At 33.5% G+C, this 25,602-nt stretch overlaps 2 protein-coding genes across 4 annotated transcripts in view; one reads left to right on the plus strand and one right to left on the minus strand.

Moving 5' to 3' along the window:
- LOC122403310 (rho GTPase-activating protein 32) overlaps positions 1 to 25,602 on the minus strand; it is a 62,840-nt gene that overhangs the window by 31,530 nt on the left and 5,708 nt on the right. Inside the window, exon 1 of one of the 3 annotated variants that reach the window (XM_043406776.1) lies at positions 10,097 to 10,383. The exons of 1 other annotated variant lie outside the window; for it this stretch is intronic. The gene's annotated coding sequence lies outside the window, so the exon portion shown is untranslated. Of the gene's footprint in view, positions 1 to 9,865; positions 9,938 to 10,096; positions 10,384 to 25,602 lie in introns of those variants that run through there. One more of the 3 variants, XM_043406778.1, reaches the window with a different exon arrangement.
- The window catches only part of LOC122403309 (acetyl-CoA carboxylase), a 30,544-nt gene continuing 22,051 nt past the window's right edge, over positions 17,110 to 25,602 (plus strand). The window contains exons 1-2 of the mRNA XM_043406775.1: positions 17,110 to 18,258; positions 21,852 to 22,113. Of these exons, the coding sequence (XP_043262710.1) occupies positions 21,935 to 22,113 (179 nt within the window). The 5' untranslated portion in view covers positions 17,110 to 18,258; positions 21,852 to 21,934. The remainder of the gene's footprint in view (positions 18,259 to 21,851; positions 22,114 to 25,602) is intronic.

Raw genomic sequence — 25,602 nt, forward strand, 5'->3', positions numbered from 1 at the left:
AATAAAAACAAATTTTAAATCGGTTCTGAGAAAATTATTTTCGGTTGCGGGGCTCAGTTACAATCATTTTTTTGTGAATAGACACACCCCCGAAATTCTACGCACTTTCGAAAAAAAAATTCGAGTTAGTGAACAAATTTTATTTAGAATTTCAAGCGTTAATAAACTCCCATTTGCGTTTTATTCGTAATCCAAAAATCCACTAATGGATTTTTTAAACCAACATTCAAACGAGCGAAATAGTCGCGGGCAAAAACGACTAATGCGAATACGAATTTAAAATTTGTATTCGTTAATCAAGAATAAAATTTGTTCGAATTCGCGGTGTGAAAATTTATGGAGTGAATCAAATGTGAATAAAGAAACGTAAGAAATTTTTTAATTGAACATAATCGAGCAACAAAGTCAGTCAAGTTCCCAATCCTCTATTTCAATTAACGCGTATGTTTCTTATAAATAATTCTAATTAAATTTAATGTTGATACTTCATATGTAAATTTCTTAATCGATAGAAAGCAAGAATTTTAGCGTCCAAAGTAGCAGCTCCGCAAATACTGTCCAGAAATTATAAAGCAGGCCGTCTAGCGAATAATTCAATTTTGAACACAAGTTGCTTCCAATATTGAATTCTAGTCTGACGTTCGCTAGCGAACAGAACTTTCGCAGCGACCTAATAATATCCAAAATTTATTTTTGTCGTATTGTGAAGGAACACCACAGTTGCTTAACCTACACGCTGATCACAAGCATGTTCGTGCGTTTTTTCTTCAACTCGCGAGGACTTCTATATTTCATGTAATTATAAATAAATTTTCGAGACCGTGTTTATAAAGAAACCAAACTACTTCCTTACGTTTATTCGAACGTATATCGTTACGAATAAAGGAGTATGTTTTAAAACAATAATAACGACGATAATACTACGCCTTTATCGTACCAAACTAATAAACGTTACGAAATTAGACTTGAACGAAAAGAAAAAAAATAGTAAACATATCTGTATACGTTAGGTACATACTATTACGAACCTAACCTTGAGTATATTTTAGATTCTAATAACTGAGCCGGACTATAGTTCTGTTCGAAATTAAGAAAATTTGGTATGATTTTTTACCTCGATTATTCTACGATGCTTCTTTTCCTAATAAATCGGTGCTTGCAAAGTGTGATTCCATGATCCTTTTAATGGAATTATGTGATGTTTTTACATAAACCAATTTTTTGGATCATTCTAAGCATAAAATGTAGAGAAATATTTCTCAGCTCAAAAGATTTTATTTTTCATAGTATAACAAGTAATATGTACTCAAACGTTTCTCTATTACATTCTAATTATTGAACAATTTACTTTAATTTTATCTTTACAGTTATTTTCCGAAACAAAATGATACAAATATATTTAATTTTTTTTTAGAGAATCCCACTCAATCTCCTAAAACATTGAACTTTCGATTAAAAAAAAAAATCAGGTAGTTCCATTAAAAAACGGAGTACAATTGCAAATGCATCTATACACTTGAGAATAAAATCGTGTTATAGGACAATAGACATTATTAAACTATACAAAATGATCTACGATTTTGTAGTAACTTCACTTAAGAGTGAGATAACATTTTTTCGTACAAAGCTTCAAAATTATCCTGAAGATTTATGGGTTAAGCGTGTCCTTCGCTGATAAGTTTGAACATCACGGATCTCTGTACATATTCTTATCGTATATACATGCAAAGCATATAGAGTTAATAATAATAAAAATAGCACTTCTGCTTATAAATCATTTTATCAATCACACAACACCTAGAAGTAAATATTAAAAATGAATGTTCCATTCAGGGCTGATTACAGAGCGCTTTACATCCTCTTTAATTTAAACACTACCAGGTGGTTGGAACATTTCTTTTGCATTTCCACCAATTAAACTAGTTAAGCATTCCTTTGCCCTGGAAGATATTAAATTGCACACGTTCTTCTTTAATGATTAAAATGATAGCAGGACCCATCTTGCGGCATATTATAGTTTCTCCCTTAAACGTGCCATTTAGTATAATTCGTAGAATATTAAATATCATTGCTGCTCGTGTTAATGTTATATTTTTCACTTGGAATTACTATTAATACGTCTTTCATATTTTCTTCTGAGTAAAACAATCCTTTTTTGCAGTATTGCTTATTAAAAGGAAAAATTATAATTATAATCGTAATTACCTATTATAAAATAGAATGTTTATTTTTTATCAATATATTTAATATGAATATTACCCACATTTCGTTGCGAACTTCAAGCTAAATTAGGTTGTAAAACTTTCAACCTTGGTACAACATTCTCTGTGTACAATTTTATTTTTATTTGGTGAATAAAGTCGTTAATCCTCTACAACTTTGAAATCACATGCCTATTATTTAATTTTTTTGAGTCTGATTTAATCCTATTGTGAATATGCATAAATTATAATTTAAAAATAATGGTATTTTAAATATCTTACAATATCATTTATAATATTTTACAATATTTCACACTAAGGTGGATACAGTTGAAAATGTGTGTTTATTGAAATTTACCTTCCACATGAGGTGCAATATATTTAAAATACTATTGCTAATTTGGTATCGTTGGTCATAACGATTGACATTGTCTAATTTGTAACACTGCAAATAATAAGGTCGAATTACTTGTTAACTAATACCACCTGTGGTCAAACCTCGATCTGTAGAAAAGTTAAAAAGCAATTTGCAAAAGTTTGTCAGCAAATATTCAATCCTTGCAAACGTTGCCTGATCAATCATTTTATTAGCTACACATTTTTTTAAACTTATTAGGCGAAGGTTATTTGGAATACAAACAAAATCGTTATTTTATGTCACACTGCAATTACACCAAAGTTTCAAATACTTCTTGTTTTTCATTATTACTGCGAACTAAAATATGAAAGTTTCGTGGTTGGTTTCTCCACGATAGTATGTAGTTTTATTTGTTTTTATCCTCTGTCGTGATTTTGTATTCATCTGGAACAAACTGGTATTCCAAATATGCTACATTTTCTGTAAACATTGGTAGTTCTAGTAACTTGTTAAAACCGTCGCGCAATATTTTAATCGCCTTTATTATATTGTTGGTCAAGGTGCTCGAAGTCAGAGAACGGATGAAGAAAAGTGAAAATACTGACGATAATTAATTTCCACGGATGCCCGAAGCCCGATCTTATCTGCGAATCGAGAACACAGCGAACAGATGAAAGTTTCGCGAACGTAAACACACGACTGACTCACGACTAGGTAAATGTAAATACGCGATTGGATCAGAGTGGGCCAAACTGCAAATCTAGTTAGAAAAAATGTCCTACCCAACAGAAACAGCTTCCTATACCAACTTATACAATGTTGTCGTGAAGGAAAGACCTTATTTTTAAAAAGAGAAATTTTTAAGCTATTTATTTTAAAAATTGACAAATGTGTTATAAACATTGTGAACATAAAATCAATTCTCTGTCCTTTACCTATATTTGAAAACGTAAAAATTGGTGTTTATTATCATATCTACTACAATTTTTTATATACAGAGGCCACCCTTGGGAAAAATTTTAATGGAAGATTCTAGAGGCCAAAATAAGACGAAAACCAAGGATACCAATTTGTTGATTGAGGCTTCGTTAAAAAGTTCTAGAAACATTTCCGGTCACACAGTAATTTTCGGTAAAGAATTTTTATCTCAAAAGTACGTCTATTCACCAAAAATGATTGTAATTGACCCCCTCAACCGAAAATAATTTTCTCAGAACGATTTGAAATTTTTTTTCAGGGTAACCAGACAGTTATATTTTCAGTAATGAATTTTTTTTCCCAAAGTGAGTAAGATTTCGGGGATATATCTATTCACAAAAAATGATTGTAATTGACCCCCGCAAACGAAAATTATTTTTTCCGTGAATGAATTGAAATTTATTAATTTAATTATTTAATAACTTTTTAACGAAGCCTCGATCAACAAATTGATATTCTTGAGTTTCGTCTTATTTTGGCATCTGGAATCTCCCGTTAAAATTTTTCCCAGAGATGGTCGAACACCTTGTATATACATTTGTATTTAAATATTTGTATCTGAATCATATAAACTAGAAAATTTATCATCAAACTCATCGTTAGAGTCATCATCGCTCGATAAAGGCTTGCGGAAAGCTACAGCTTCTGAATTCGTTAATAAATTAATAATATCTGTATACGGTACCTCTCCTTTTTTGCTTGCAATTGATACGCTTCTTGATAAAGTGGATATAATTGGATCCAAAGAAAATAATAAAATATTAAATAAATCTTCCACTGTGTTTTCGACTTGTGTAATTCTCTATATTTTTTTTGTATTTTTATTTCTAGATTCTAGGACTTCTTCTAATAACATTCCTATAAAAAGGTCAGCATTTTGTGTAATGCTTGTTCCATAAATTAAAACCACAAAATTACAAATTTTACAGTCTTACATGGAACATAATAAAAATTATGGAAAATTATTCAAACTGAAAATCCGATTTCAACAAAAAATATGCATTTATCACACAGTGGGTCGAAATCACTCTGCACAGTTGTCAAACATACATATACATATAAACACATTTCCAGCGACCTGGCGTAACCGCCAGAATCGACAAAAAATAATTGAAATTAACAACAGATGGTACAACTAGATTACCAGCAATGTCTTGAAGATATCTTTCTACAAACTTCAACTCTGGATCATTTCAACTCATTGTCAGGGTGACAACAGAGAGTTAAGCTTGCTAATTCATTCTAATATTACATTCTATAATGTCACACTATTAAGAACCTTGTTTTATTATAACAAGAATTATTTTCTTGTAAATATGACAATTCAAAATGTAATTAAGTCCCTGTGAAACGACAGTATCAAATTTAAATAAGTCTCTTTAAATGAATTTCATTGGAATATTTTAAAGAAAAATTAGGTTTTCTGCTCATTATCTTTTGTTAATACGCAGACGCATTTCCTGTACTCTCATAATGACTCAATGAAAAGCAAAACAAAATTAACTCCGTGTTTACGACAAAAACATAAAAACATAAAAAAAAAAATTAGTAAATTGAATTACAACAGTCTCAGAAAATAGTTTTGATTAGAAATATAATAAAAGTGAAATCTTTCCAACCAACAGAAAAAAAGCGTATTGTATGGTGCAATAAAAATAACTATAATATTCACATCAGTATATAATTACACTACCTAGAGGAAGTGTTATACAATTAACATTAATTTTTATAATTTCTAACTTTCCAAACCAATTAAGATAGCAAACTTGAAAGTAAAACTCAAACTGCAGAAAAAAATTTAATCCGCCTTTACTACTCTTTTCCATCGTCTTGGCAATACCCCGTATCTATTAAGATTTCCATTAATTTCAAATGAAAATGATTTCAAACGCATGTATATGTATCATTTAATCCTTTGCAGACAGTAACTGTAATTGTTTAGAAACTCGTCCCCATAAATTTACAAACATCGATTTCCTTAATACTTATATAACAATTCACGGAATTAAAATACTGTCTCTACAACGTATAAAAACATTTTTAGATACAGGTTTATTTTTACCCCTTTCATTTCATTTCCATATTGCTACATACAGGGTGCTCGGCCACCTCTGAGAAAAATTTTAATGGCAGATTCTAGAGGCCAAAATGAGACGAAAATCAAGAATGCCAATTTGTTGATAGAGGCTTTGTTAAAAAGTTATTAACGTTTAAAGTTCCGCCCATACTGAATTTTTTTCTCGAACATGCGCAAGATTTCGGGGATATGTCTATTCACCAAAAATGATTGTAATTGACCCCCGCAACCGAAAATAATTTTTCCAGAACGATTTGAAATTTTTGAATTGAATTGTTAATAACTTTTTAGCAAAGCCTCCATCAACAAATTGGTATTCTTGATTTTCATCTTATTTCGGCCTCTAGAATCCCCCATAAAAATTTTTCCCAGGGGTGGTTGAACACCCAGTATGTACATAGATGATAGATAGAATTACTGACTGAAATATTACTATCATCTATATTTTCAAATCTATGAATACCTATTAGATTCTTTTAATTTTGTATAAATGATAGTAAACATATAAATAGTGTATCTATCGTCGTATATTTAAAAAATATAAGTAAAACGTGTTTTTTTTATGCTTTTTGAGGGAATTTTTTGTAAATAAACTATAAGACCTTTTGCAGTCAAATTTACAAAGTTTATTTATATATATTCCAACGACATTTTAAAATCTTTTGGGCGAAAAAAAACTTAAAATTGGTGACACTGCATAAGTATTAAACAAATGGACAGTGGTACAAGAACTTCTGAATGGAGATTATTATAAACGTTTGCAACAAAAATGAAATGAAATAATCCTTAAACGTATTTACAGTGTTCAATTATTTTCATAAGTCAAGCGTTACCTAATGTGCATGAACAATATAGACAATATTTTTCTTTGACTTTTTGATAATTGGGGAATAAAAAAGTTTTTCATCGATTAAATTTCATTTAAAAGAAAATGATACTAATTGAAAAGCACTAGTTTACTTTGAAACGAAATGTTTACCAAGCTTCGAAACCGGGCCGAGTCTTTTTATTCAATGACCAATTAACAAACGTTCTGTTCTTTCACGGAGAAATGTTTTTCATGGTAAAGGGAACATCCGGTTGCACATTCATGAGTGAAACCGACAGTCGTTTCTTCTTCGTTCTTTTTTTTTTTCTTGTTTTTCTTTTTGTTTTTACTTCGGCAGAGAGCGTGCAACAGTAATACGGTTGCGGAACGACGAAAATAAAAGTGTAACAAAGCCACAAGTAAAAAGTCTATGCCACATCCGCTGTCGTACGTCGCGATCTTACATATTCGCGCGTGAAACTTATTAGATCGAGTTAATTAAAACGGCGCTTGAACAAAAAATCGTCGGGTAACATGTTTTTCACATTTCATTCGGGATTACAAGAACCATCGAAAAATTCATCTGCCCGACAAACTGAACAAGAAACACTGAATCGGTTCACATAAACTCGAATTACCGACGCTTAAACGTTAAATAAAAAAGTAACATCTATTCTTATTATTTATCGTGTTATTATCAATAACAGGTTTAGACGATATAAAAAAAATATAAATACAAATTCGCGTTATTATAAATAGTTTTGTGCCTTACTTTTCTGGTCGCAAGAATAAATTTTATTAGAAAATAATATTAAGATATTAATGGTTTTCAAGCTTCATAATTCAATAGTTTCATAACACAATAAATAAAGAGTGTTCGGCCACCCCTGGGAAAAATTTTAATGTGAGATTCTAGAGGCTAAAATAAGACGAAAATCAAGAACACCAATTTTTTGATACAAGCTTCCTTAAAAACTTATTAACGTTTAAAGTTCCATACTGAACAGAAATTTTGTCGTCGAAATTGAAAAATTTCAAATCGTTCTGGAAAAAATATTTTCAGTTGCAGGGGTCAATTACAAGCATTTTTGGTGAATAGACATATCCCCAAAATCCTACGCAGTTTCGAGAAAAAAATTCGAGTATGTGTTGAAAGTTTTGGGTGACAAAAAAAGAATATCGAATCGTCTTCGAAAAATTTTTTTTAGTTGCAGCGATCAATTGCAAATATTTTTGGTAAATAGACATACCCCCAAAATCCTACGCGCTTGTGAGAAAAAAATTCGTGTAGGTAGACAAATTTCGTTAATAATTTTATTAATAACATTTTAACGAAGCCTCAATCAACAAATTGATATTCTTGATTTTCGTCTTATTTTGGTCTCTACAATTGCTTATTAAAATTTTTCCCAGAGGTAGCCGAACACCCTGTATAATAAAGAGATGTGAAATTAGAACTTACAGAAACAAAATGTAAAATGAAAAACTTGTTAACAATTGTGGCGAAATGGGCCAAACTAGTATTCATATTGTCATATGTACTTGTGCATAGAGTAATATGCCGCAATTAATCATATTACTGTTAATATAATAACAAACACAGCCTGAATTCATTTAAAACTGAAATGTTAAAGTTTCAAATATTATTATATAAGTCAAGGACAAAAAACGTGATACAAAGATTATGAAATAGGAATAAATAATAAGAGTAATATTATAAGTAATAAATGAAATTAAATGCCTGGTTAATCTTAAATGAAAATAAGTAAACAAAATAAAAATTTTTATTTGTTTCATGCTACATCGATTTATATTTCCATATTATGAAATAATTTTGTTCAAATAGGTAGCTGTAAATAAACAATGACACGAAAGTGACGGTCATTTGTTTCTTCCAAGTATACAATTTAGATTTTAACACTTTCACAATAATAATGTTAGTACATAAAGAAATAATAAGAAAAACACAAAACCCTGATAGGCTATTAGTTATTTAAAGGAAAAGTTAATTTTCTAATAAAATTCGTTCTTGCGTCCAGAAAAATAAGACGCAAAACTATTTGTAATTGATTTATCAAGAATTCAAAATATGAAAAAATTATCAACTTCGTAGTTTATAACGCAGTATTATTCGTCATAGAACCAAGTTGGTCAGCTCAAGTTTCAAGTACACGAATATTAAACACTCCGCGCAGCTCTAGTTTACAATGACGCGACGGATAAGATGCGCATAATCCGGCGAGCGAGCCAAGCTATCTGGCTAAATAATTTTGCGAACTCATTGACTTAATAAAACTCGACGAGCTTGATAGAGATGAATCAAGGTGGGGTTTTTCAATAAGGAGATGATAACTTTACTATGCCAAGGTCACTATCTTACTTCGCGTAGTGCAACTGGAATGCGAATGCTGCGGGGGTTAACCTTTTTCTTTCACGAATTCCCGCCTTTGAGTATTGTTATTCTCGCTGTGATGTTCCAACGCGCGTAACCGCATCCATTGCTTAATTACAATCCGCACGGATTGTTTTTCTCTATTCCGGTTATGCAACGTATACAATGAGAACTTAATTAAGCATCGTGCACACGAGAAGCCCTTATCGCGTTACACGCACTTCAATCCTTACATCGTAACTGAATTCTCTCCTTTTTACATTTACACACGGTAAATCACTATTATTTACTCTTTGTCAACACACTCTCTTTTTTGTTTCCAGTTTTGATCGAGGCCTGTGAAGATTATAATATACTTTTAGTAGAAACCTATTTTTGTTCAAATTTTGTTATCTTGTATGCGTAACGATTAAGAAAGTATGAAATTATAAACATACTTCATTATGCACGGATATTTACTGATTTATGGCAAAGTGTAAAAACAAACATTCCTTTGTACGATATAAATTGAATTACTGCACTGTTACTGGTTACCGGAAACGTTCGCAGCAAGTAATATTTACTACAACGGAATTCATGAATTTTGAGGTTATAAAGTCCGTTAAAGGACGTTGAAGCTTCCCGACGATTCCTTCCATGCAGTACCGTGCAATACAGGGTTAGGTGCAATGAACTTTGGTGTACAAAATTGCACGACGTCAATGGTTTAAATAAATAAAATACCGAGATGTATTTACATCGTACGTTTGGTTGATAGTGTCGCATGAGAAAATATCGTACGTGCATGGAAGAAGAAGTAACGGACAACTGGAATATCGACTCTCACCTGAAACTACGAACGAGAGAAGTAACGGCGGTTATGTCAGGGGAACGACAATACCGATAATTCTCTCCTGGCACATCGTAGACTCAGAAAGCCCTTTTACATCCTCCGCCATTTATTGCACCGTTACACGCGCACGCATGCACGCACGCACGGACAAACGAGAGAAAAAGAAACACAGAGAGACACGATATTTGTAGGGATGCTCGGGGATTAGACGATACTTACACGGGCCGGGCGTTATATTCCAAAAAATCTGGCGAAAAGTAGAGCGGTCATTTTGATTCGTTTCGCGCGCCGATTGGACGTGAGTGCAAATAAGGCCACGTAAGGGGCACCGAAACGGCACTTGCATACTAACAAGCGGGAAGCTCCTCTTCCCTTTGCCGTTGCGTATATTAATACACGTTGAGTCGCGTGTATGCGCCGCGTTTTATAATGCTTGTCTGTGTTACGTACTTGCGTGAATATCACCACTCCCGAGGTTGAGGATCCCTGTCCCGGTGAGACAGAGAGAGGTTCACCACGAAGAAAAACACACGTCTGCCGGAACACGATCCATGTTTGTCCCTGGCTAATTCACCGCGATACTTCTAAACCAATACGGAGATCTTGTTGACAGTTCGCCCGAAGCATCGCCCTCGTTCTTGTTCACGGTTTTCGCTGGATTCGCGACAAAGTTAACCTTCATTTATGAGCCACAACGGTACGCTCTTTTCGATGCGTTGTCAGCCCGACCTGCCTAACCTGACCCTCACGTCTTGACTGGTACAAGACCGAATACTACGCATCTTATGCGCAACTACGCTTGCGCAGAATTCTGCCGGTTACGCTAACGCTGAGCGGGAATATTCGAACTTTACAAGTTTAATTGCGTTCTTCTTTGTTATATTTTTTAAAAGTAATACAATATTACATCGATCGATAATGCGAAATTTTGGTGACAGAATACACATAGAAAAAGTTTTATTTGATCGGTATCAGAGACGATTAAGTCGTTTCTAAAAAAAACTGTTGAATTTCAATGGCGATGTCAAAAGAACAACTGTTATCGCTTGAAAATAAAAACATGTTATGTACATCGCAGTTAATAGTTTTATCGGTGTTTCATATTCTGTCGTTATTTCTGTAACCTTTCAAGCATGAATGAAATTTCCATTAATTAAATATACGTTTTATAAACTATTTAACTATTATTAGAAGAAGTATCATTTTTATGTATTAATGGTAACAGTTTAACCATTAGAACAGTTTTTACTTGATGCGAATTATCTATTCTTAACATAGAGAAACAGCTTTCCTTGAATTCGAGATTCAAACTATGTTTAACTACATTTGTTAAAGCAATAGCAAGCACTTGACATGATTTATAATCATTGTCTAATACGATCTGATTATCGTACATTACTTTTTGATTATAGTATAATTTTCGTGAACTTTTCTAAGTCACTAGAAATTGGTTTCTGCTGCAAGGTACAAACAAAATAAACCTATGCACATAAATACGTAAATGTTTATCTTTAAATTATATAATCTGATATACTATCTTTCAATACTATTAATAACGAAACTTTTGTTAGTATCTTTCATATAAAATTACGTACCTTTAATCTGTGATATAAGTAGTTCTTTTAATGAGAAAAATCAATACAACTCCTATCAGTTGTGTTTGTATCTAATGATAAGCAATTTTAATAAAAACGAGAAATCTACTGTATTCCAAGCATTACTGCATTCATTCTTCGAGTATATTTGTGGCAACAAGTGAATTCTTCAAAAAGTATCATTTGTAAACTGTTCATAATTCGTAACTTGTATAATTCATTGTGTCTTTTTTAAATAATGCAACGTCTATGTGATCGTAGCACGTCTTTTCAAGTCAATTTTTCAAGTAACGCCCGACCAAAGGTTAATTAACGAAAATTAAGCCACGATAGACTAAAAATATTTGAAATTATCTTAGAAAATTAAAAATATTTTATGTGACAATCAAATATTAAAAATTAGTTGCATCGATAATCTTACTACAATTCTTCGGCTAACTTGATAAATTATTTCGAATAGAATAATAACAACCCGTACTTTCTTAACGACGCCTATAATTGAATTTGTATCAAATACAGTCCCGTCCATAAAATTAGGGAAATTCGTTTGAAACTAACAGTACCTGTGAGACCCTGACCTCTAGGTTCAAAGAGCGTTACTGAAACAGTTCTACCTATCGATAAAGAACCTCCACCGTACAGGACCAACAGCGAAACTCGAAGGTGGTGTGCTGTCGGTATATGAATTCTTCATGTTGCGCCATGGTGCATCTGCCTTAGCGGAAGTAAAAAAATCTATGTATAAAAGGTGACAATAAGTTTCTACGTTGTGATCGACTACGTTCGATCGTTTACGAACAATAATTGGGCATAACCAGTGCCGTGTGATATTTTTTCTCGTTGAATTGTGAGGAAAAGCATATCGAATGACAGAACACGAACGGAAAGACGAACCTAACCTCAGTGAGGAGCGTGCTACTCCGCCGCGGAGGATTCGTCACCGGTGAGTTGTATAGTTTTCTTCAAATGGTGGTTTTACGTTTCTTTTCTGGATTAGGAATCATTCGAAAGGTAACGCGATAAATGTTGTCCACTTATGATTGTATTAGAGCTGCGTTCAGTATACATCGGTTGGTAACGCGTGCTCCTTGGATACACCGCACGCTTTGTACGGACCAATCAAAACACGTTATACGTCGCCTGACTTGCTAATTAACCAATCAGAGTGCTCTGTCAATTTTTTGATTGCCTCGTGTGAAAATCCATTGAGCTGCAGCCGCTAAATATATGTAAATAATTATAAAGCGCGATGAGAAAAAATTAAGTTGCTCGTTATTATTTTACGTAATATTTTTGATAAGATTATAAATCAACTAGTTGAACAAGAATAAATGCACTTTTATTTAAACATATAATGTTAAAAAAATCGAAGCGAACGTTATGTATAACCGGTTAGGATTCATTAAAAACAAAGTAGTTTTGTAAATTAATTTCTTATACCAACAATGCATACCATTACAGATCACTAACATACGATTTATTTTTATCCATAGTTTTTTCACTTCCTAGTAGCTTCGAGTGGCATTAATTTTGTATTCGTGATGTCAGTCACGATTAGTTAATAATATTGTTGCATATTAATATTGTCTTCACGGAATGACGAAGATATTTCTTTAGAAATAACTTTGTTCCTTTCTCACATTTTACGTTCTTTTCGTTTCAAGTGATAAATAACACACTAATGTGTATAGTATATATATATATATGTATATTACCGTTCAACATTTCACAGACCTCATTTCAGACTTTTAATAATAAAGCCACATTTTATAAGAGTCAAATACAATTGCAGACATATTCGCATTGTAATTTCAAGTTCATCCATACCTGCCTATCTATAATACGATGAAAATAACTTGTATGCTTTACACATTAGCGCGTGAACGTAACACGTGTTATCATTAATCGTACGTGCGACGTCAGTTACGTAATAAATGATATTGCACTTATCAATGACTGTTGTATACGAATTATGCGATTTTATGGAATTCTAAAGTCACATGACTAATAGACCCGTTAATTTTGTTTATATTATTCAATAGTCTGAATCACTGGATAATTGCATTCGACATTAATCGTACTAAATTATGAGCATAAGCGACTGTTGAATTTGAAGTTGAACAGTCCAAGTTTTCCAAATTTGAAAAGTCTAATTTTAAAAACATTTATCGAGAAATTTGAAAATTTGGAAATACACCAGTTTTTATGGCGTAACAAATGGAGCATTTTTTATTTTCTAATATTCCTAATGCCAATGACATTATTAGAAAATTATTACAGATATTAAAATTCATTTATTATAAGCGTTCTAAAGATCAGTCACCTGGCAGTGAACGGGTTATAGATTGTATCAGGATTATGCTACAATTACATTATCGTCGATCATTTTCCAGCACGCGTTACCAGTCTTATCGGTTCTAAACTATGCTATTAACATGATACTCAATTTTACTCGACGATCGTTTGGATCATATGTTACAGACAGTTTTAGTACACATTTTGGGTTGAGAAAAATATTTTATAAACTTGATTATCAATGGAAATTTAATTCTTAATTTATTAATTTCATTTTCTGCGCATATGATACATTTTCTGCAGCACGAAATCTATAAATAATAAAATGGAGGAGTCCATAAATACTTGATAATGTTTTTGTAATAAATATGCCGGTTATTATGAAACCTGGCGTAACTAAATTTCCCGTTTCAAGATAATTAAATATTTATATTTTGATCAGGTTAAAAAATATTTTAAAAAGTTTAGCAACTTGTGAATAATTTGTTTGAATAGTTGAATTACTTATGCCAGTTTCAAAATTAATAGTATATTCTAACTGATGATTTATGATAACGAAAACTAATGAATTTTATTGAGAAAACAATTTACATAATAACGAATTTATTTTACGATTGTAACTTTATAATTACTTTTTTAATCTATTTTCAGTCACTTTCTGCATTGCATACTTGAATAGCTTTAAAATGTTTGTCATCGCAAATTGGTGAAATAGTAAGATAATAAATTTATTAAAAGTAGTTAATAATAAAGATAAGTGTATATGATAAAATAATTTTTAATATTATAACAATGAAATTTTTTATGTGACGGTGTGGCATAAATCGAAAATATCAATTTTGTTGGTTTCGCGATTTAGGCCACTTTCATAATAGCCAACACATATTTACCTATTCTCATCGCTAATTAATAGTATCATACATCACGCATTTCAACTTTTAATTATTTCTTATTAAACAAAATGTAAAAACAGACGATGTCGAAACTTTCATTGTTTTCAGTGTGTTTTTCTTTATTAAAAAAAAAAAAGGAAAATATACATTCATATTTATAATTAATGTTATAAGAAAGCTATGTAGGATGAACAAATTTATCAAAGAGAAACCGTGCTCGTAACTACGATAAAATTAAAATGTACAATCTGTTTATACTCCGGTAATTATCATGGTGTTTTTCATCAGATACGCGGCTCTATTCTCGATAACTCGAGATCATGTCTTTAGCCAGTTTTGATTCGTGGCCCAATATCGTATGATTCGTCTTCGTAAAAGTCATGAACCGTGCACGCGGCATTCACAATCAAGAGCGGAATAGTCTGCGTCTTCGTAACTGTAATTATCAGAAGCATTGGGCATTCGCGCGATAACCGAAGATTCGTCTCTAATTGAAAAATACCAATAACTGTTTACGTCGAGCTATTTCACGAATAACAAATGAAGATGCAGCCATAGTATTCGTAAATGATCGTTAGAGGTAATTGCTACGATAAACCGCTTGTTAACCGATAAAATATATATGTCAAGGATAAGACCAACAAACAGAAGGATTTCGTGGGTTCGGTCGAAGGAGTTTACTTAAATATTTGTTTTCTAACACGTTTCTCATGCAGTTACTTCGCATTCAGGCGTCAAAAGATATTTTACACCTATTTACATACACCGTAATGTAATAATGTAACACGTATTACGCAACGTTACACAGAGAATCCGCCGATTGTACGTATATGCCGCGTGCGTGCATACACTCGTACGCATAGACGTCACCCGGCAGGCGTGCGAATAACTATACTTGCGTCCTTACTCGTCGTGATAATGTCCACGTTGGACCGCAGTGCGCAAGAATGAGACAAATGTGACGATTTGACTTCGTTAAAGCGACGCAGTATTAACTCTGGCAAACAACATCCTGGTTGGAAAGGAATCGAATCGAATGGAAACGATTGGAAATTCGAAATCCTCGATTCATGTTAAAAAAATTCGTGAAAATATGGTAGAGGAAAATTGTTCGATTATATCGAGCAAATATTGCAAAAATTAATTTCATTCTTTATTCGCGACGTTACAAGTAATCTTGAGCATGATTATAAAAAAAAAATTAGTGCCAGAGAAAACACATTAGTAAATTGCAAAATTACTGGAAAAAAACTAAAATAAAGTTTCTCAATAATGGTGCAATATAGTAACGTTTTTCATCAGACCTACTTCTTTACAATTGTTATCAAAAGAATAGAATTAATTATAAAAAAAAATTAATGCCTAAGAGTACACATTAGCAAATTGCAAAATTACTGGAAAAAAATTACTAAAATAAAGTTTCTCAATAATGGTGCAATATGGTAACGTTTTTCATCAGACCTATTTCTTTACAATCGTTATCAAAAGAATAGAATTAATTTTCAGAGTACTTGCTTGGTTATAACATAAACTTCCCCTAACAAATTTCGAATAACATCGAGTCGAAACAGGATCGCAGAAAACAGGAAGAGTCGAAAAATCATTGAAAACATAATCCATCCCAGCGTTAATTAACGTCAATAAACATATAATTAATGCAAAAAATTATACTTTTTGTGTTGTGGTTATTTACTACAGTAGAGTTTTCGTAATAATCCAAGTTCTAAGGAAGAGTTTATTATCGATATTCTCGTAAAACCGTAAAAATATAATAAAAAAGCATCGACTATGGTTAAATAAAATATATGTAGGAATTAATAATTGCAGAATGAAAGAAAGACAAAGCTAAAGATAGAGAAGAAAATATAGAAAGATTGTGAACGCTAAGTTGCTACATGAAACAGTTTTGGCCAGAATTTCTAGGTCAAAATTCAAAAACAAACTTTTGTACACAACTCAGGAATTCTATTCGAAAATATTTCACCATGTAGCCCAATCTTCGCAGAATGAGAACCTCGGTAATTTTCGTATTTTTCTTTTCACTGTCACTGTTTTCACTTTTGCGATACAATTCAATCATATACTTATGTTTTTATTTTTCTCAGAATATTTTTTACACTTTTCCTTAGAACGACAAGGAAAGAATAAAGCAATTCATTTCGATTGATTATACATTCATTGACGTTAATCGTTATTGATTGAAAAAAGATAAAATGGTGATTCATTCTTTTTGTTTCGTTCGATCCCTTGGTTCTTCGTACTTATCTATCGTTCCCAAATTTTCTACAATAGTTTGATTGATGTTAGGCAGTATCGATGAAATATAAATTAATTGATAACTCTTATCTTATCTTTAATATTTTATAATTACTGCAAGATTAATTAAAACAACCTTGAAAACAGAGGAAGAAATGTAAAGCAGAAGGAAAAAGCTACTAGTAAACTGTAATCGTAGAAAACAACGATTTTAATTCGGTCTTAAGTCGGTCCTAATTCGGTCGTGTCGACGAAACTGGAGCAACGAATCGCTAGTTGGATAGGAATTAAAAGCGCGTAGCGTCGACGAAGGTAAGGGGAAAACGATAAACGCAATAATATTACGGTGTGGAAGAGGAACCCGGCGATAATTGGCGCGTATCGACGTGTAGACGCGCGTGAGCTTTCGTCGATCGACGGTATCGGTGGATCCACCGTCAACACGGCGCGAAAAAGTACAGTGGAATCCGTCCGCGTATGGTGTCGTCGTTGTGCGACGACCCCTGAACCCCGGCGTCCGGTTTTTTTTTTCTGTATCGTTCGCGTGTAGTGCTCGAAGTCGATTTCCTCTCTTTTACGTACGATATCGCGTGAAGCGAACACGGCCAGTGCGTCGTCATATCTCATTTCGTGCTACCCGACGTGAAACGTTCTCTAAAACCGTCGACAATGGCGAGCACCCGTCGTTCCAGCGTCTAAACGCGCGGCTAGATTCGAAAACAGACTGCCGGTTACGCAAACGATCGCGCACAGACGAGCAGCGAGTGCTCCGAAGAGATTCGTAGCGTAAACAAGACCAAGCCCAGTGGCGGGATCGACGCCTCGAGAGGATAGAAAACGTTTGCCGTGGAAGTATTCGAACCTGGAGACAGAGGAGGAGTCCCGCCAGAAAGGGAACAGACCCTCCATCGGGCCCACCCTTCGGTACAATTACTAATTTCGTAATCGTTTGTGACACGGAAACGGTGTCGTCGAGCCGGATGGGTGACGTTCCGACTATTACTCGAACCTCGATATTCCGTACCGACCCCGACAGATCTTGACGCCGCCTGTGAAAGTAACGACCAAAGAAGTTCATGTTACGAATCGTTAGACGCTTTATCGCGGCAACCGTTCGGCGTTAGATTCATTTCGTGTCAAGGCCCGAAAGTTCGTGTAATATTCCATTCGTTCGAAGTTCAATTCAGGAATTGAACGCGATTTTGTATAGTTTTCGTTATCAACGCGTGCGGTACGCGTGTCGCTGAACCGAGAGTTCGGGAGTAACCGTGATATCAAGGGTGAAGTGTACACGAGTGTGGACGTAAGAGAGAGTCGCGGCCGAGGATATGGAAAGGGGCCCTTGATCCTTCTAATTGTTCCAAGGTCTCAATCACGATCGTCAACGTGTCTCCCGAGACGATCGCTCAGCTGTTCTACTGTCTGCTACCTTTCGTCGTCGTGTTCTCGTTCGCCGCGCTAACGCGTCGATACGCACGCCTTGGAAACATTTGGCCGGAACGACTTCAGGAAGGCCGGCTACTCGACATTCTCCGAGTGTTTCGTTTCGCGTGCGATTCTAGGGTGATCGAGGGTGAGTAACGAGACTCACAGAGTCTGGGGATTTATCGTAATGTCGCTTCCTCTGGGACTCTTTGCCGCTCCGCGCGCGTCGAATTCGATTTCGATTAATCCATTGTAATCGTCTCAGTGTTGATAACGGATTTGGTCCCGTTCTCGGGTTTATTGTGCTCCATGTCCCCTATGTGCTCTCCTTTTGTTCAAAGTCCTGAAAACGAAGAAACGCGGGTACGCCTGGGTAACCTGGAGTGATTAATCTTCATTCACGAACCATTCCCACTAAAATGTTGCTAAACTGGCTGAACGTACACACGCTCAAAAAGGTTTCCGTACACCGTATACTCGCTGCTCCGACGGGTTGTAAATTTTATTCAATCGTTCGTAAGTAAATCATTGTTTTATTCATTATTTTTACATAAACGAATATCTTGCAATTATTATTCAACGAAAAACAATCAATCTTGCAATTATTAGAGTTTCACAAAAATCACGAAAAAAAAAATGTCTTCGTCCATAATCATGGAGAAGCTTGAAATTATAAAGTTTTTTCTTTTCTCTGCGCGTTGATAAGCAGTTGGGCCATCGTTAGCCTTGAACACCGCCGCCATTCGGTTTTTTCGTACTATCAACTCAATTATGCATTTACATAAAATGCAACATTATTCCACGCTATTAATATAGTTTATTTTTATTCGCTTTATTGCTCATATTGTACAGTACATTATTTTGCTGGAAGATAAATGTTTCTTTAAGAACCCAATTTTATTGCACTGTTCCGCAAATTATAATAATAGTTATTAAATTCCATATATTTTGCAACAAACTTTACTGTACTTTACGATTCCACGTAGATATTTACAATTCATTTGTGCATTCTTTTTTCTCGAAATTAATATTATAATTCGCTAGGATAGCGAGCATAAGATGTGCAGAGACTTTTTTGACTGAACGTACGTAAGGTATTTCTTACAAAGGTTGTATGGTTTCGAAAGGGACACAATATGGTGGCAATAGTTCCTTTGTGTTCGAAGGTACAGAAGTGATTTGAAAATCAATCTCTTTCTTTTTGTAACAAAGTGATAAAAACTAAATAAGACTAAGAGTTTCTGATATATTCAGTTGTTAAAATATCAGACTGGTGATCTTTAAACTGCTATATTACGTGTAGACTGACTTTAAAAACGTCTTATGCATACTATCGTAAACCCATTATTGTAGTCTACCAATCGGAACTCGAAGCGTGCCTATAAGTTTGACGTAGGATGATCAAGGTCTTTTGAAACCAGTCTGAAACCATTATAATCTCGGATAAACGCTATTTTAGAAGTTGAATATTTTGGAAACTATTAGTTGCTTTATGGATGTAACTTTACATTGTCTTCTTTTTCCAATCAAATCGGGACCCTCAGATTTCGTGCGAGATTAAAGTCGATAATTGTTCGAGCTAGAGAAACATAAACAGTGATGCAAGAAGCGAAAAATATTGTATTTTAATTGATAACATTCACTACTCTATCCAACTTTATTATGAAAATTTTCAATTTATAAAACCGATGTTGACCTTCAAATCTCTACGATTACAAATCTAGAAGTTATACAACTTTTGTAAGTAGTACTTCCTATTCTTTGAAATAGTAAAGCTATTAAGGAGTCCTGTTTGTATTACAAATTTCGTAATGTATTTTATTTTATTTAGAGTTCATAAATGATGTTTGAATACACCAAAAGTAATAAGCAACTGATTTAACAGAGTTTGCACGTTTCGTAATGTTCGTATTGTCATGTTAATCGTTGAGTCGTTGAAACTAAAACCAAGGAAACACGATTTTACGTATGTGCGTCACCTTGACAAAGAAAAAATTAAAATACAGTTAGTCACAACAGCTTTCTTATTAATAGTTTAAGCAACGTATAGGTTTTTTACGTAAGCAACGCACGCACAACATTAAAAAATTCATACACATTACTATTGTATAACGAAAGCTAGTATCGAACTTTCGTGTCGATTTTTATTTCTAAAAATAAAGCATTTTTGCAAAGTTGAATTTTTTGTACAAGTAAGTCATGTTCGTGTAACATTAAAATATTTTATAAGCAAAACTTACTATACAATTTGGAAATTATACAGAATGCTCGGCCACCCCTGGGAAAAATTTGAATGGCAGATTCTAGAGGCTAAAATAGAACGAAAATTAAGGACACCAATTTTTTAATTGAGGCTTCCTTAAAAACTTATTAACGTTCAATGTTCCATACCGAACAGAAATTTTTTCGGAGAAATTAAAAAATTTCAAATCATTCTGAAAAAATTATTTTCAGCTGCGTGGGTCAATTACAATCATTTTTGGTGAATAGACATATCCCTAAAATCTTACGCAGTTTTGAGAAAAAAATTCGAGTATGTGTTGAAAGTTTTGGGTGAAAGAAAAGAATTTCGAATCGTCTTGGAAAAATTATTTTTAGCTGCAGGGGTCAATTACAAGCATTTTTGGTCAACAGAAATACCCCCGAAATCCTATGCATTTGTGAGAAAAAAATTCGTGTAGGTGGACAAATTTTATTAATAATTTTGTTAATAACTTTTCAACGAAGCCTCAATCAACAAATTGATATTCTTGATTTTCGTCTTATTTTGGTCTCTAGAATTGCTAATTAAAATTTTTCCCAGAGGTGACCGAACACCCTGTATAGTATAAAAAATAGTATTGCTCAATTTAAATGATTTATAAACTAACCGATAGATATACAAATAGCGTTCGTATATCACTGTGTAGTGGATGGCAGAGAAAAATAGACATATCGATCGATGAATAACTGTTTAAGTTAATGCAAATAAATTTACATTTAACCTAACTAATAACAATAGAATCATGATTCCTAGCGCCGAATCGAATCATTCATTTGGTGGTATCCACGATTCACGTGCACGATCATCATCCGCATGTCTTCCATCCCGATTTGGATTCATTGTGTCCCGACATTCGTCGACCGGTATCGTTCGCCAGGCGAACGTTCGTTTCACGTGGGATTAATAAATCGTAATCGGGTTATTCGTTGGCCGGAGAAACGCTTGGAAATTGCATGCAGCTTGTTTGGCATGAACCATGGCTGGATCATTCGGAAGTTTTGCCTCTAATTGAGGTTCCACGACGCAAACATTGAGGGCCACTCTCCAAAAGTTTTTCGCGAATCTTATCGAGATCGCCCAGAGCTACTGACGACGCAGCATCGAGAAATCGATCTTCATTGAAATTCGTTAAATTTCGACCCTCGTAGTCCGCCAAAAGCACAACGATATCGAACTCGATTCCTACTTCGAACGTACAAACTGTAAGGGACAAGAATGAATTGTCCAAACATCTCGACGCGTGGCATAAAAGTAAATTCTAACGTCCGTGTCCGTACGAGACGCTAAACTTGTTCGTGAGTGGCCCTTGACACTTAACATCGAGGAGAGGACACAGCACGGAACGCGTTTAAAGTTCGCTATGGGGAGAACGCGGCGGAACACTTGTAAATAACATGCAAATGCTGGATAATAAGTGTGCGGCACGGGACACGGTCGGACCAGTTGATCTTGACACGTACACATAGACTGTTTTGAAGGTAACACCAACCGCGTAGACAGAGAGCCTGGCGTTCGAGGATCGAGAGAGGACGAGAACGATTTTGTCGATTCCGTCGTTACGATGTCCGAAAATCCAGTAAGCTTCGTGGTCGGGGATCCCGACGCCGATCCAAACGGGGATTTGGAGATAGAGGAATTGGAGACAGAGGATAGCTTTCCAGACGAAGGGTCCGAACACAGCGTTCTCCAGGCGCAGCAGAATGTCCTTCCAGGATTGGTCGAACGCCGCAAGCGGCTCAGGTGACTTTTTATCATTTTTTTTTTTTTTTTTTCTTTCTAAATCAAACAGCTACATATTGACTAGAACGTAAGCAGAGACCCTTAATTTTTTTTGGTGGGGACAAAACACATCTAAAGAATCGGAAAGTATACAGGTGTTCTTGCTCGCCGAAGACTCTTCTAATCTCTTGCGAAAGGCTGGCCAGAAAACGTGGACACAACAAAGATAATCCGTTGAAAAACTTGGTTAATGTGTTTAATAGGATGCTGTGCATTAACGAACCGGTTTCATGAGGCTTTTGTACGACATAGGCGTTGAACAGATTCGATGGAAGGTATTATTGTCAACGATTGCATCAATTCATTATTATCGAATGGAATGAGTATTCTTTATGCGTGGAAATAGGCGTTCTTCGTGGTGATGATTTTTAATTGTTTAACAAAGACTCGCTGCGATGTTGAGTCTACGATTGTAGACGCTTGATACTATACGATACGGATCTATTATAAAGTCATTATCAAAACAATAAAGCACATTTGGATCACGAATATTATTTCTCGGAAAATATTCGTCCCTTTAATCGGTGTTACGCGACTGTTTTTTAATTATACGTATAACCAACGTTACTGGGCTTTAAAGTCGTTGGACGGAACTAAGAATACACGCTTTTTACATCGAAGCCTTTTGCTATTTTTCATTTGCTTGAGCACAGAGCTGCAGTCATCTTACGACTTGATCAAACATTGTTGAATATTCATGAGCAACACTGTTTGTAAAATGCAAAGAACCATTCTTGCGTGCACGTGTAACTCGTGTGTCTCTAAATACACTGATTTCCGCAAAAAATTATGCAATTTGAAGAGAAACTCCTCCCGCTTTTACGGAAATGAATAAAAGCTCATTCTTCTATGCGAATAAAGAGTCGAATGAAATGGAAATAAAAAAAGAATAGAAATGAATTCTGTCGTAAGTTTCTTTCCTTGACGTAATACTGCGTGTTGGAAGTCTGGAAAATGCCGATGTGACCTTGAACGATGATTTTCGATGGCGTGATCTTCGATAAAATGTGGACCATGGCTTAGAAATCTCTGCTTAAGTGGATCACAAAAACAGTGTGCGTTATCTAAGCCCATGAAGGAAGTATAGTTTTTTTAGACTAGATTCGTCGAATAATCTAGATTAAGACATATGGTGACTCTTTTTTTTCTTTCGCAAATGGAAGTAAAACATTGAATTCGTTTAATTTGATCATCGATTTTCTTAATTCGTTGGTAATCAGTATTTATTAAAATAATTTAATTAGAAAATTCTTTCAATAAGCAGAAAGCTTATTCGTTTAACAGTTAAGAGAGCATACGTTTTAAATGAAAATTAATTATATTTGAAATACAGTGTAACTGTTTACGAATGAATGAAGAATTGGAAAATAAACTATTCATAGTTTTTGTGGGGATCACATTTTTTATTACTATCTTATTAAGCTCTTTAGTAGTGTTTAAAAATTATACGTGACAACTTGTTAATGAACGATTGAGTTTTTTTCTTTGTTATTGTTGTAACTGTTTTTGTAACTAACGAAATTAAAAAATCTAATAATCATCACATCGTACATGATACGTGTATGCTACCGTAGTCTGTTATTCAAATTTTATCCAGAAATCAAAGAAATTACCGTTTTATTTATAGACGAATAGTTGAAACAGATATTTAAAACACATATTTAGAATGATTTTGCATGCGTCGCCTTTGATAAAATGTAATTACAAAATTTATATCATTTCGAAAGTGGGACATTCAAAGATAATTATAAATTACCTGATAAAATTATTATCGGCACGTCGAATAAACTAAAATGAATCATGGTTGCAATTCGACTATTATCTCTGTACTTTGAATTTTAAATAAAACATGAAAATCGTGACGTGTATATAGTCTGGTTCTTGAAAAATAAAAAATCACAACATGACATTTTACATTAACGAATGTCGATAATCAAGTTTCATCATGTCAGTCAATTATATAACTGTAGCGACATTAAAAACAATTTCATAAGTTGTTAATTCTTTCGCGTGCGTAATATTAATAATATCATTACTAAACGTTTGCATTATTATTATTTTCATTTTAAATAATACTTTAATCGAGATTGACTTTATCGAGTATTTTTTAACAACTCTTGAATCGTTTATAATACTTTTCATACGAACGGATGTCAGAGATTTATATCGTTAATGTGGAATTTATTTAAACGGTTTAATAAATAAATGTAGAACCGATTTATTTTAGCGTCATCTTTTCACGTTATACGAACGTACATTTACGTCATATCTCAGCTGGTCTGCTATAGTGCGAACATACATATACATACGTTTTGAATTTTACGTCACAGCTATACTGTCTTCTAATTAATTTCCAACCTTGATATTTTTACGCGTTACCATCTCATCGTTTAAACTGATTTTACAAATCATGAAAAAACGTCACTTCAAGTGGCTAACTAGCACTATAAAAATTACTATCCTAAGCTCGACTTATCTATCCTCATAATTTATTTTAATATTGTATATTCTACTCTTCACAGTTTATTAGAAAACAGTAAACAAATTACTGTATTAAAATATTCAAAGATACACATTCCCGTCCATAAATCAACATTTTAGTTTTTTTCTTTAAATGAAGGAAATGTAAATCATATTGTGTATTAAGAATTTTACCAAAAAGTTACCAAAAACTCGTACATTTTTATTTCACCAATGTTTTTGCCTCGTTTGAAAATGATTTCTTTAATATTTAAATCCAACCTTCTTGTAATATTCTCTACAAATCCTTCCTTAATTTTAAATACTTCGATACTTACTTCCTGTATTTATATTTTAAATTATACATAAATATAAACTATGATAATTATATATTTATGAGAAATAGAAATCAATTTTCGCCAAGTTTCAACTTTATATCTCGAAATTAAAAATCAAAAATAACGTTTTTGACCAATTTCTCTTATCCTGTTCTATGCAAAATTTCGTAAAAAAAATTAGAGGCATTTTAGTTGTCAAGGCAGATTTAATACAATTTTTTCAGACTTTTTAATTGAAAATCCAAGTTGTACAAAATGAGAAACCTTAAAAAAGGCTGAAAAATGCTGGTTTTATGTTGAAGCATTCGTGGAATTATGATTATACTTTTACAGAAGGTATATATTATTGTTACTATTATTTCCAACGTATTTTTAGATTTTTTAATTTGGTACCCCGTAGTTAAACAAATTTAAAACCGATATTTAAGTCGCTTTTACATACATTCTTTATCTAATATGCAATATTTAATATCTTGATATTCAGCAGAACACCATAGTAATCAAAGAAAGTATTTATATTTAAGCAGTTTATATTTAAAAGAATCTGCTTTATTATTTATGGTACCGATAGCAGAGTGAGTAAATTGTTCGACCGATAATCTGCTGCAAACTTTGTGAACGTATCAAGTCTCCTTCAGGTTCATTCTATTTT

Source organism: Colletes gigas, unplaced genomic scaffold, assembly GCF_013123115.1.
Source record: "Colletes gigas isolate AHSC1104 unplaced genomic scaffold, ASM1312311v1 Colletes_gigas_Sc00048, whole genome shotgun sequence".
In the NCBI taxonomy this organism is placed as follows: domain Eukaryota; kingdom Metazoa; phylum Arthropoda; class Insecta; order Hymenoptera; family Colletidae; genus Colletes; species Colletes gigas.